General features: G+C 33.1%; 1 protein-coding gene across 1 annotated transcript; it reads right to left on the reverse strand.

Moving 5' to 3' along the window:
- Positions 1–397: 397 nt before the first annotated feature.
- LOC25499041 (probable galactinol--sucrose galactosyltransferase 2) lies at positions 398–6,032 on the reverse strand. The gene is made up of 14 exons (XM_013594176.3): positions 5,862–6,032; positions 4,864–5,074; positions 4,300–4,541; positions 3,949–4,039; positions 3,390–3,438; positions 3,195–3,286; positions 2,973–3,080; positions 2,693–2,821; positions 2,017–2,569; positions 1,847–1,914; positions 1,612–1,746; positions 1,296–1,513; positions 1,090–1,178; positions 398–990 (listed from the first exon to the last, which is right to left on the reverse strand). Exons 2-14 carry the CDS (start codon positions 5,052–5,054, stop codon positions 643–645), a joined length of 2,313 nt encoding a protein of 770 aa, XP_013449630.1. The 5' UTR covers positions 5,055–5,074; positions 5,862–6,032; the 3' UTR covers positions 398–642.
- Between the last annotated feature and the right edge of the window lie 7,211 nt (positions 6,033–13,243).

The raw sequence follows: 13,243 nt of genomic DNA on the forward strand, positions 1-13,243 counted from the left end.
TTTTGTATGCATGTATACCAAACATAGGAATAAATAATTCTCATCTTAGATTCCTAGGAATCTAATTTACTGAGGTGAAACAAACACCCCCTTAAAAATGTCGATATTTATCTGTAATTCTCAAGATATCGATATTACTTACGTTCGTTGAAAGGACCGACCAAAGGATAAACACAGGGATTATAAAATTGATAATGTTGAATTCAATTGGTCATGTAATGATGTCGAAGAAAACACATATTATCATGACCAACATCAAAATCTGGCATAATCAGATCATGTAGATTTCGATTCGGAAATGTTCTTTAGACACCCTTTTAAGCAAACCCTCATAATCTTATGTTATGTTCTACTCTTTTTCTTGTTTACTAAATATAAGAATTATACACTCAAAAAATTTCAAACATTGAACATCTTTTATTTTAAAAGAAACAAAACATACTACATCCAATGGGAGAAGAACATCATTCCTCTCCCCAACACACGACATAATTTGCACTACATACGTTACAAGTTACAAGTTAAAATAACAGCCAACCCAATTTTCCCAATCTCTCAGCTACATGGTACCAAAAGTGTAGTAGTTATTACCACAAAACTCTTCTCCCTACACATTTCTATAAATACCAAGTGTTTGATGACTTAAACTTGGATCTCTATTGACCATTTATACATGTCCTCTTGAGGAATTGGGATGGAGAAGGTTGTCAACCCATTTTCGGAGTTATAGTTGAAATCGGTTTTGGTGCCATCTACCGCAAACTTCAGCGGACGCTGGGAGGAGTAAACTCCAAACTTGCCGCTTCCTCTCACTTTCAAAGCAATAGTTGCTGTTGTCGTTCGGTTGGAACTGAGTGAAGTCGTCACCTCGCCATCAAATAGTTCTTGTTTGTCGGAGGTTCTATAGATTTCAACCTCTTCTATAGCTCCTCCTGTGTTGAACATGTCCATTAGGCCTATTGCTGCAAATGATATACCAGGCGCTATTTCCTGTCGAATAAAACATTACATCGGTTATTATAACAAAACTAGAGGCAGAAAATTTCTAGAAACAATGACATATAGCATAGGCTGATTTTGATGTCTTACTTGGATTGGACAGAAATGGAAAAGTTCAAACTCCAGAACCTTTAGTGTTACTGGAATCGAAGCCCCTTTCGGTAATCGAATCACCTCGCCTGAAAATATGAAGGTGGATTTCATGATGATTGTAACTTATTGAAAGTCAGAAATAAATGCATTCTTATACACATTCTATTCATTTGCTAAAATTAATTGTGACTAATTAATATTACTTGATCTGTAAGCATAAACAATAGTCTCTCCATGCCATTCAGCACCAGCTACTTGGTTGATCAGATCAACATCAGAGGCACACACAGAGCTAGTAAGTGTACCGGGAGATGTATCATGGATGCGAGTTTTCTTCTCTACCTTGCACCACCCAGCACCTTGGCAGTTAAACACACCAACAACTCCAGTACATTTGTTCATGTTCCATATTTTTAGCAAGCTGAAAATTACAACTGAAGTTAATAAACAAGTCCTCAATTTAGTTCTGAGAAACATAGCCTCAAAAGGACGAATATGTTAAGAGTTAAGTAAACAAACCTAGTCCTATCTCTTGCCGGATCAACAAAGAGTGAGTCGCGCGTAGGCCTTCCAGGCAATTGAGCACGGAGAACAGAACCATCAGGAAGAACCAACTTCCTAAGAAGGTTAAAATTGTGGTTGCCTGGCTTATCGCTATAAAACCATCATAAAAAGAAAAATATATCAGTTAAATATATATGTCCAATTCAGTATGTATAAATAACAGGTGTACAGCTGGATAATATCGCTGTACCTGACATAAATTGGACATCCACCAATCGCGCGAGCTGCTGCATGATACTCTGCTGCCGGATGTAAACTCTGAAGTCACAAAGATCGATTTGTTAGAATGAAGAAAAATTAACATCTGAAAAAGCAGGCACTGATAAAATTTTAATTGGAGATGAATATGGTATAACTTACATGGAACATGTCCCAATCTGGCTGCATAAACTCTCCAAGGAAAAGTGAATTGTATGCAACAGACGAAATATGGATGGTGTGGGAAGCGGGATCACGCGGGTAAAAATCATCAGAGGCCCGCACAACAGCAGTCTGCTTAGCACTGTAAAGTCCATCAGTGTTATGACACATACACGCGATGCATCCATTGTCGGAAAAGTTACGAGCAATGGAAGCCTCAAGTGCATGATGATAGCTGCGAGTAAGTGAGACTCGGCCACCATGTCCAGCGCCAAGGGTTTCAATAATGTTTTGCACATCTACCTTCACTCCATCTACTCCACATGAAGCTAAGTAAGCATGGAGCTCATCGTAGAAGTTGAAAACCTTCTTTGGATGTACTAGACCAAGCCCATGTACAGACAAGCTGTCCATGACAATGTCGGGTTGGTTTCCTAGTACTCCCGGTGACTGCACTGGATATGCCAAGGCAGTGTCATAATGTTCCATGCCAGTCGCTGCTGGCTTCACTCCTCCCCAATAACCAGCTAGTGCATGCCATACATAAACATTTCTGTCCATCAACAAAGTAACCAATTAAGAATTCGAATAATTAATTCGCTGAGCAACGCATCAAACAATCATTCTCTGAAAACTGTTGTCAATAAAAAAGTAAGTTAAGGAAATAGGACCATACTTGACATTGTGATGTTTCTTCACTCCGTCTACTAGATGTTTAAGACCTGATGTCGGTTCATTGTGCTCTCCATTCTTATTCTTTTGAAATTTAGCATTCTCCTTAATCCCTGTCAACATAGTAGCGAACCTGCAATAATAATTACAATTTAAGACGTATCAATTGCAAGTATTTTAATCAGTTTAGTCACAAAAGAACAAGTATTATATTCTTAACTGAGATGTAGTTATTGAACTGAAAATAGAAAAATAACATTATTCTAGAAAGAGATAAGTCTTACTGTGCTCCTTCTTGTACAACACAGTCAGGATCCTTTGCTTTACTTTCAATCTGTTGCCAGCCGTCATCTATGATGAGGAACCGCGGAGGTGTACCTCCCTCTGATAGACTGCAGTTACATTAAACAAATTTCATTTTTTAGTTAATCTTCAAAGATCAGCTTCAAATTCATCTTTACTTCATATGAAACGAAACATAGTATACAATTTCTCTCAATAATTACCTCTTCAGGCCTTCCTCAACACCTTCAGCTGTTACGTCAGTATAGAAAGCATCCCATGTGCACCAACCAAACATGTCAAGAAAAGATGGCAGCTGCATGAACATATAAACCAACAGAACAAGGTTAAAAGATCCATAAGATAACCATTATGCATAGTTTATATTCATCGTAATACTTCAAGGAAGAGGGTCTTACTCTTTTCTTCTCACGATGATGAAATGTTTGCATGTGCTTTTCCACAGCCCTTAATAGATCAAACAGAAAAAGGAATCAGTACAACTACAATTGTCAATATACAAATTCTAATGTTCACCAAATGAAGAATATATTCTAACTACTACAATGCAAACAAGGTCAGGTAACATGTGTTAAGTCAGTTAAACGATCACGGGGACACTAGGGGAAAAGTACAAGACAAACTATGTTTGGATAAACAGTTCAACTAAGCTCAACCGGCTAGCCTAGCATGAGACACTTGATGGATAGTGTCCCCAGCTGGGTTCGTCGACTTGACCCGAACACTTATCATATATGTGTTTTATGTATAAGCTATTTTCTATAACAAGATAAAATAAGTTAAACTGTTTTCACATAAGCTATAAGTTGTTTCCATAAACTATCCTGAAGAGCTTATGGAAATAAATTAAAAATCGTTTATGGACATGTCCCAAGTTTTTTTCATAAGCTCTTCCAAACAATCTCTCAAATGCTTATTCATCCTAACAACGCTAAAGTAATGGGAAAAATGTCTTACTTGACAGCTTGGTTGATGACTTCAAAGGGGTTGGTTCCAGCATGCATGTAAACCATGTGAAGGCCTTGATTTGTCTCAACAGCATGATCACCTGCAAAACCAAATCAAATACCAAAAGGAGTTTGATTGGGATACCACCTTATATATATTTTCTCCAAAGCTATAAACTCCATTTGTTTGATTCAATTGATTGAAGATTATCCAGCCCCAATTCTATTCGCATTAATGACAGCTCCACCCCACAAATTATGGCAGACCGGAAGGAACTGAATTTAACAGTAAACATAACTAAATTATAAGTCTCATGTAGCCTACACTAAACCGTTTTTCGCATGATAAAGAGTTACTCACCGCTCTCGAAGCAGATCTCAATCTCGCTTTTCTCATTGCCTTGTAGAACAGATCGGAATGGACCTTCCAATAGAGGAAGCAAGACAGTGTAGACGATGGGAGAATTTTTCCCTTCCTCTTCACTATCTTTGCTCTCTATAAGCATGAATTGAGTCTCCAGAGGAATATCCTTTCCACAAGTTCCCATTCTCTGTGTCATCCACCATAACTTGAACCGGAAGCAACACATGAACCGGAGCCCCCTGCAAATAAAGTGCAAGGGTTTCATTAGTCTTATTAGTTTCAATGAAAACAGAACATGGTCAACAAAAATGTCTGCTACAATAATTTTGATTTTAACATCGTTTTTATTGAGACCGCATCAGCCACGACCGTGATTAACTAGAATATCATGGATAACAACAAAACCGTGATTTGATTTGATTTATCAGAATATCAAAGATCACGACGCAGCTATGATTCACTGTAATAATAGAAATTCAAATGCGACAACAATTGTTACTGTGACCATGATTTAAAACCTTGATAAGTGTATTTAAGGTTGTGAAAGATAGAAGAACTTACTCTAAGATACCAATGGGAAAAACATGGAGGCTTTTGGTATGGGAAGCTGTAGCACCAATGAATGCACCAGTAGCAAGACCATTACCAGAATCAGGAGTCAGCACAACATTTTCTGGGACTCCTTTGAGTATGGTCTTGCCATGGACAACCAAGTTTCCATTGTCAACGGAGATATTATGTGTGATAGTCATCTTTCCTCAGCACTTAATCACTGTGTTACCATAGCAAACAATAAGGAGCATAAGATTGGTTGGATCATCAATATCAATATCAAAAGTAATGAAAATTGCAAGCATCAATGAATTAACATTCTAAGCTACCAAAAGAACGTTACATAACATCAAGTTTTGCAGTATTTTGTAGTAACAAATCAAATTAATACTACTGAAAAAAAAAAAAAAAAAATATTGCTTAATTTTTATTTTGTGACGGAGAGGTATTGTATAAAAATGTAAAATTTAAGCTTAATGCGTTTATGATTTTTGTACGAAGAACTTAAAAAAACAATAATTTTATAAAAAAAAATATGTAAACATATTATTGAGAATTCTAATTCTAATATAATAAAAATATGCTAAGGTTTATTTGTTTGATCCAATTTTATGAGAAGAAAGAAAAAAAATGATCCAACAATTAAGTTTTCCCAGTTATACCCTTGTGAATTGTGATATAGAAGAAGGCGGCTCTTGAAACAAGGGCAGTTCCGTCACTGAATTTAAAAGTAAACCGACTTTAAAAGGAAAAAAACACAAGTACAATTAAAAAGACACAAAGCAGAGCAGAGCACATGCCCAAAATGAAAGACAAGTTCGTCGTACTACTACTACTACCTACAAAATCTAGATTCTCAACGTACCATAAAATAATTACCATCTTCAAAAACTGCTATGTGAGTGTTAAATGATCCTCTTACAATACATAATATTTTCTTTCAAAAACAAAAGAAAAACCATAATATTTATTGAATTAATAATAAATCACAAAGAAACCGAACTTACCGTAACGCTTGTGGAGAAATGTAAATTGGACTAAGTAGTAACAAATTAATTCAAAGTAAACTAGAAGTACATTCCAGGAGGGAATGCTCCTTCTATAAATAAAACACAGAAGCACAAAACTATGAATTCAGTTCAATTTCAATGGTTCTTTGTTTCTGATTTGAATAATTTTATGAGAGAAGAGAGAGCATGAAATGGGTTTTTATAGTAGTTTGATGGTAAATATCGAGCAAGTTCTAGCACTCACGATTCTTACACGTGGATTTCGGCGTTCCATAGGATTCATCCTGCCCAATCCATTACTTAATTCTTTTTTTATTTTAATCGTCAATCAATGATAATAAATTATTCTATTTTCTGACACCAAAGAAATAGTAGTAGTATCTTTCATTTCACGGTAGCTGTCCAAAAAACGGTAAATAATTACGTCTGATTATGAATGATGTGAGAAATTTGCTGAGTTGGATTGGAGTGGTGGTTTTATAACAGCTCATCAACTCATGTATAATGTTTTTTTAAACTCGATATTAAACTCAATGATGAACTAATTTGGGAATAAATCACGATGTTTATTAGTGGAGATTAAATTTAAACTAGGTCTTAATTGTCTACACCATGTTTTTTATTAGTATTAGATAAGTTTTTCATCATTATTACATTTTTTTTACAATATCTTAAAGTTTTGCTTGAGAAAATTATTTATCAAGTTTAAGGGTGCTTGAGAATAAATCACTTATTTATCATAGAAAATTAATTCATTGTGTGCTTCTACCATGTTTAAGGGTGTAGTTATAGAACAGATCCTAGGACTCTAATTCAATTTTGACAAAGATGTTTTATTCTTGAGATTCCGTGAATGATAACCTGCTTGTACAAGCTTAAAAAGTTTCACAAAATATCTTATGAAAAAGGACCTATTATATGATTTAATCTAATAATATCTTCGATAATAAAAATATTTTTTTCAAAACAATTTTATTCCAAATATAACAAGTTTAAGACTTTGGTTTATACAATGTCTACAAAACAATTTGGTTTTAAGGATACCAAATCAAAAAATGATGTTCTTATCTATGAAAATTCTACCTTCCTTTTGAAAGTTAATTTTCCATTGGTGCTTGAAAGAGCTGCACATTTGATAACTTTCACACCTTGGATAGTCATCAACTTTATAGATATCAAAGTCTGCTTGAAGCATTTATGAGTCATTTCTCCCTTTTTCTTTTTTGTCTCTATGTTTTTTAAGTGATCGTAGTATCATGGTTGGTGAATGACTTCTATCATATTTAAGATTGTAATTTTAGAATGGATCTTACAATGCAACAATGTAGTAAAACTCTTACACAACTTCAATTGAGATGTTTTATTCTAGAAACGTCATGGTTGATAGCTTGATTATATAATTTTGGGTTAATAGTGTTTTACCCCTATAATATAGGTCATTTTCGATTTTATCCCCTGTAAAATATTTTTTTTGGATTTCGTCCTTGTAATTTGAAGATTTTTGGTTTTGGACCTTCATGAATTTTGATAGTACAAAATCAAAGATATGGCAGGGAGTAAACCGGAATTTGCTCAAATTAACAGGGGGGTAAACCAGAATTTGCTCAAATTAACAGGGGGTAAACCGAACTTTTCTCAAATTATAAAGGGGGTAAACCTATATTTGCTCAAATTACAGGGGGTGAAATTTTCCGTGAAGGTCCAAAACCAAAAAAGCTTCAAATTTCAAGGATGAAATTCAAAAAAAAAATATTTTACAGGAGCGAAAATAAAAAATGACCTATATTACAGAGGGATAAAGCACTATTAACCCTATAATTTTTGTCGATGCCACTAAACATCTTAAAAAATGTGACCTAATATACGAGACAATCCCATGATAATTTGAAAACAATTTTATTCTAGATGTATAACAGTTTTGTCCTTAACTAAAAAGTGATTTAATGAACAGTGGAGTGTGGACATTTGTAAAACGTCTCAATGAAAAAGGTAAATTAATAAACTAAGTAATACAAAGACTTTATTTTTGGCCAAGTAGCATAATAATTAGAAATTCATCTTTACTTAAACAAATAAGCGTAGAATATAGAGTTCAAACTTTAGTTCATACATATAACAATATTTTTATCAACTAAATTATGCTCATAGAGACAACGATACAAAACTTTTATATGATTTTTTTTTTTTTTTCCGTTTGGGCATATGAGCCAAGGAAATGGCACGCAAATCTATCGGGTAAGCTCACCTCGAAACTATGCTTCTCTTATGCTAGATTGAACATGTTGGGAGCTAGTGGTAGCAGTAGATGTCTGAGAATTATTGTTAAGATCGTGTATAATAAATTATCAATGACGGTCTCTTCAACATTTTTCTAAATAATTTTGGTGTATTTTTCTGAAAACTTTAAAAAAATATATATATGTTTGTTGTAATTTTTGACGATAGGTATTAACCAATCCATGACGAAACTACTTGCCTTGAGAAAAAGAAAAATCGGAGATTGAGAAAAATGGGTTAGGAGGTTATGAGAATGTTGTAGTGCAGTCCAAATATTTTGGATTAGAAGCAGTGTGCACTTGACCAAAACCAGCAGCAGTATACAGTTTCAAAACTATTAAATAAATCATGTTTTTATAATAATATTAAAATCAATCATTTTCTTTGATCATGCTATACTTTTCAAAGATTTGGTTGCCAATGCCCAATACAATGTACGTTAACATGTGTGAGAAAACCAAATTGCAGTAACAGAAGTTGCACTATTACACCGCCTTTTATAAGAGATGCCCCAGTTTTCTTCTTCTTTTTTTAATCAAATGGAAATAAATAAATAAATAAATACAAACAAAACACGAAACTAAGCAACTTGTGCATGCAAAAGGTACACATTCGTTAGCCACCTTCACCCGAATCTAAAACCTTAAATCTGTAACTAAGATTCCAAGTCAATTAAAGACCAAAATTTCATCGTATATCCCCCCCGTAACAAAAAGAAAGATATACTATATGATCAAATATGAACTCTTTGATAACAATGATCCATAAATCATGTGAATTTCATGCAACTACCAAATTACCTCCGGGTGTTACTCTTATTTTCAATTCCTAATTTCCTAGTAATTAACTAGTAGTAAATGATACACTCTCTCGTTTTGAAAAAATACTTGACTTTCCTAAAACTTTCACTGGCTTGAGCATAGGAGTCATTGCAAATACACCACCTCTAAGATGGGGCAGTTCTTCTCATGGGACTAAGTGGGCCACGGCCCAAAAAAAATCATTCTTATAGGTTTATATACATATTATAGTTTAGAAAAGGCTTAATTGCACTTTTGGACCCCTATCTTTCCAAAAGTTGCGGTTATGGACCCCTAACTAATTTAAATACAAAACAGCCCCCTATGTTTTGATTCTTTAGCAGTTTTGAACCCCCAGACCAGCGTTGACTCGGTCAACGCTGACGTGGCACCCTAAGTGAGGTGCCACGTGTCAAACTTTTTTATTTTTATTTTGCCTTGGGTGGCCAAAACTGCCAAAGAATCAAAACATAGGGGGCTGTTTTGTATTTAAATTAGTTAGGGGTCCATAACCGCAACTTTTGGAAAGATAGGGGTCCAAAAGTGCAATTAAACCTTTAGAAAATTGTCGAATACAAGATAAACTAATCTTTTTCAAATTCACTAAGGTTCACGTAGATTATAGGTGGATCAGAACTAGTCAAAGATATGTAGAACTTTACAATGTAACATTTTGTTTTTGTTCGTTGTTTATAATGCCATTAATAGAAGCGACTATCTTCATAGAGGCACGTTTTGAGATAATGTCATACTATGGATTAGGAAAACGGAAAACGTCGTGAGATGGAGGGAAATAAGTCAATTGTGGGATGTCGCGTACACTTGAAAATAGTTGAATGAGGCTAGATTTTGTAGGCCACAATATTTTGATTAGTAGAATTAGCTTTGTCTATAAATATCGCACATATACATATTACATTCAACACACGAACACATTCAATTAAATTAGACTATTTTTACAAATTTATCTTTTATCTTTTTACTTTACTTTTAACTTATGCAATTCTTAACATGTATTAGGAACCGGGTTGTATTCCCTTCCAAACGTAGGAAATTTTAAACCCAACTAAAAAAAAAGGTTTTTTCTTAGCGTAACTGTTTAAAGCATATAGAAAATCACAATTAAAAACTATTAGCTAATCACTTAATATCCGATCACCAGATTAACTTTTAAGTGGGATAACATATGGCTATTGAAAAAGAGGAAATCCAACACAAAATCATTAGCAGTCGATTATTTATACTACTTATTTTTTTGAAAAATATTTCTACTACTTATTTATCCTGCATGATTGAGCATTGGTACGTGGCATATTTCTTACTTATTCATGTCATTATCCTGCATATGCTACTTTGACTTGTGTTTGTCCATTGAATAATAAAAATGATAATGATTAACCCATTCAAACATTTCAATAGTAATACGTGTATCTCTTTTCCACCCTCCATAATTAGATTTATTTATGTAGCTGGAAACATGAAAGAAAGGAGAAAGGTAAAAAATAAAAATAAACTTTTGGAGGGTGTTTGGTCTTGAGGAGTCTTTATGTTGAATCAGGCATTCATCTATGGACGACAGTTGTTAGATCGACAACCTCAAAATTGTTGTTTTTTTTTGTTTGATAGATTATTATATTTGGTTGATACTCGAAATTGTTGTTTGTTTGTTCGCATTTTTTTGTCTCTCTCTAAAAAAATGATTTCTTCAAATGTTTGGTTAAATCAAACTTTTTCGAATATCTTCAAAAGAACTTACCAAAGATGCATCAAACTCGACCATCCTTTAGTGTTGTGCCGCTCAAATATTAAGAACATGATTGTCACGTCATCGTCGTTTCTAAGTTTCATCTGGATGAACTGAATGTTTTCATCTTAGTTGATCAATGGCCGATGATACTCAACATTGTTCATTGTCCTAGTGTCTTTGTAGTTGAGTCAACGGTTGATATAGTTCATTTCATCATTCAGAATTAATATTGTGACATCGACCCAGACCCTGAACAGATTGAGGTTTCCCTTGTTTTAATAAATTGTGGTTAACTTGGTGTCCAAATCACTGGATAAATGTTCATAATTCATTGTAGCTTGTTCAGATCTACATGATTGAGGTTGTTCACATCTTCCTAATGCCTCTGCATGTCAGTCATATCTACACAACATAAAAAAATAAAAGGAAAAAAAAATCAATGAAAAATTCATTCGAGCATTGCATCAAACACTTGCATTGTAAAATGTACAATTTTAATTCATTGTGGTATTTCAAGTTTTAAACTATTATATTGAACTTAATCCTAGTCTAAACAACATTCACAATATAAACATACACATATTTGATCATTTACTACCAAAAAAATAAATTTTACATAAACTCTAACCACTAAAATATTATCAATTTAAACAAAACAAAAATCTAATATATAAAACATAAAATGTCAATGTTAAGAGATTATGAATAATTACTTGTTATTAGAGTAACAGGTTACATGAATTTGAAGAAATTAGATGCATATTGCTTCGAAAGAGTTTGGAGATTGTTTTTTGTGTTTTGAAAGTAATGAGAGTTGTCGTTGTTACAAAATCATAACACAATGACACTTGGTTCATTTTGTGAGCAGTAATTAACAATCGTTGTTAACGAACGATAGTTAATTATCGTTGTGCGTATTTTTTAAATGTACGTAAGACATTTTGGAATTGAAAAAAGCAATTTTCCATTAGTATTACCTTGTGATGAAGTCATATGATGGTGCTTATCCAAAAATGTTTGATATGTTATTTTCAAATAGAATATATAAACTTAAATTGACTTCTATATACGATAAGAAAAGAATTGATTAAATATATATTTCTGTCCTTATATAATACCTTCTTATCAATTATCCCTACAGAGAAACTCTATTAATTTTTAGTCTTCAATTGGTGATTTTAGGAAACTGGTATACAAAAAGTAACTTATTTAATATATATATATATATATATATATATATATGAGTCAGGATCTGTTGACACCTGGTGTCGACGGATTCGTTGACACCAAATTTTATCCGTTGATTTTATTTGATCCAAAGGCTAATATTTGTTGACTTAAGACTATCATATATCATATCCTCTTGTAATTTTCATTTTCTAATTTGTTTAACCGGTTTTCTCTCTCTAATTACTCGTGATTTCAATTCCATTAAATAATTTTGTTTTGAATGTGCAGCAAACATTTCTCAAAACAAAATTACTTATTTTCCCTTTTGTTCTACTGCTGATGTCATTGCCAACCTTTCTATTCGTTTTTCATAACAATGATCTAAGACTAACAACTCATTTTTTATTAAAAATACACTTTTTTTTTCTTCTTCTTCTTAATATTATGCTATTCAAGATGGCCTCTTGTTTTTCTTAAAGTTTTATTCTTCAAAGAGAAGTGTAAATGTGTTCCAGAATTGCAAAACCATATTAATAAGAAGAATATGAGGTTGAACGTACCAACAAACTCTACTGACTGGCTCTGTCATATGAATAATTTTCTTGTGATCAAAACCCATATTGATTCACACAATTTATTTGAGAATTCAGAATGCATATGTTGCAATTTTTATTAATTACTTTGGCAAGAAAAGTTAAATTGATACGGAGCTTCTCAAAAATACACAAATTAAAAAAAGATAGAACCAAAAACAATTTAAAAATTAATATGACACAGATCATGCCAGTTGCAACTTCAAATATTCAGGAAAATGGCAACGAAGTATCCCCTGATTTTGAGAAGAGAGAGAAATCGGTAGAACAAATTAGGAAATGAAGATCACAATAGGATATGGGACATGATAGTCTTAAGTGAATAAATATTAGCCTTTCGATCAAATAAAATCAACGGATAAAATTTGGTGTCAACGAATCCGTTGACACCAAATCTCAGCCATTAATATTTTTAATCTAAAGGTTCGTAATTGTTTGTTGAATTGACTAAGCTGCTCCTTTCTCACTTGATTCCCAGCTCTATCGTCTTTAATTCTGCCAAGATTGAAAGTGTGTATTCTCCACCGATCTCATGTATTCAATCACAACATAATTCTTGATTTTATACAAGGGTTGACAGCAATTCAATTTAAAGGTTTCCCATTTACCAAAGCCATAAAATTAGTTTCTACATCCAATTCATTTTGAATGATACTACCCTGAGATTATTTTAATTTACTTTTCAATGTTGATTAAACACCTAAAATTCTAACAAATGAAAGCAATCACATCCAAAATACTTTTATATTGACTACCTTCTTCTCCAATTGGCATCGTTATCACAAAATTTGA

Source organism: Medicago truncatula, chromosome 7 (assembly GCF_003473485.1).
Source record: "Medicago truncatula cultivar Jemalong A17 chromosome 7, MtrunA17r5.0-ANR, whole genome shotgun sequence".
Classification (NCBI taxonomy): domain Eukaryota; kingdom Viridiplantae; phylum Streptophyta; class Magnoliopsida; order Fabales; family Fabaceae; genus Medicago; species Medicago truncatula.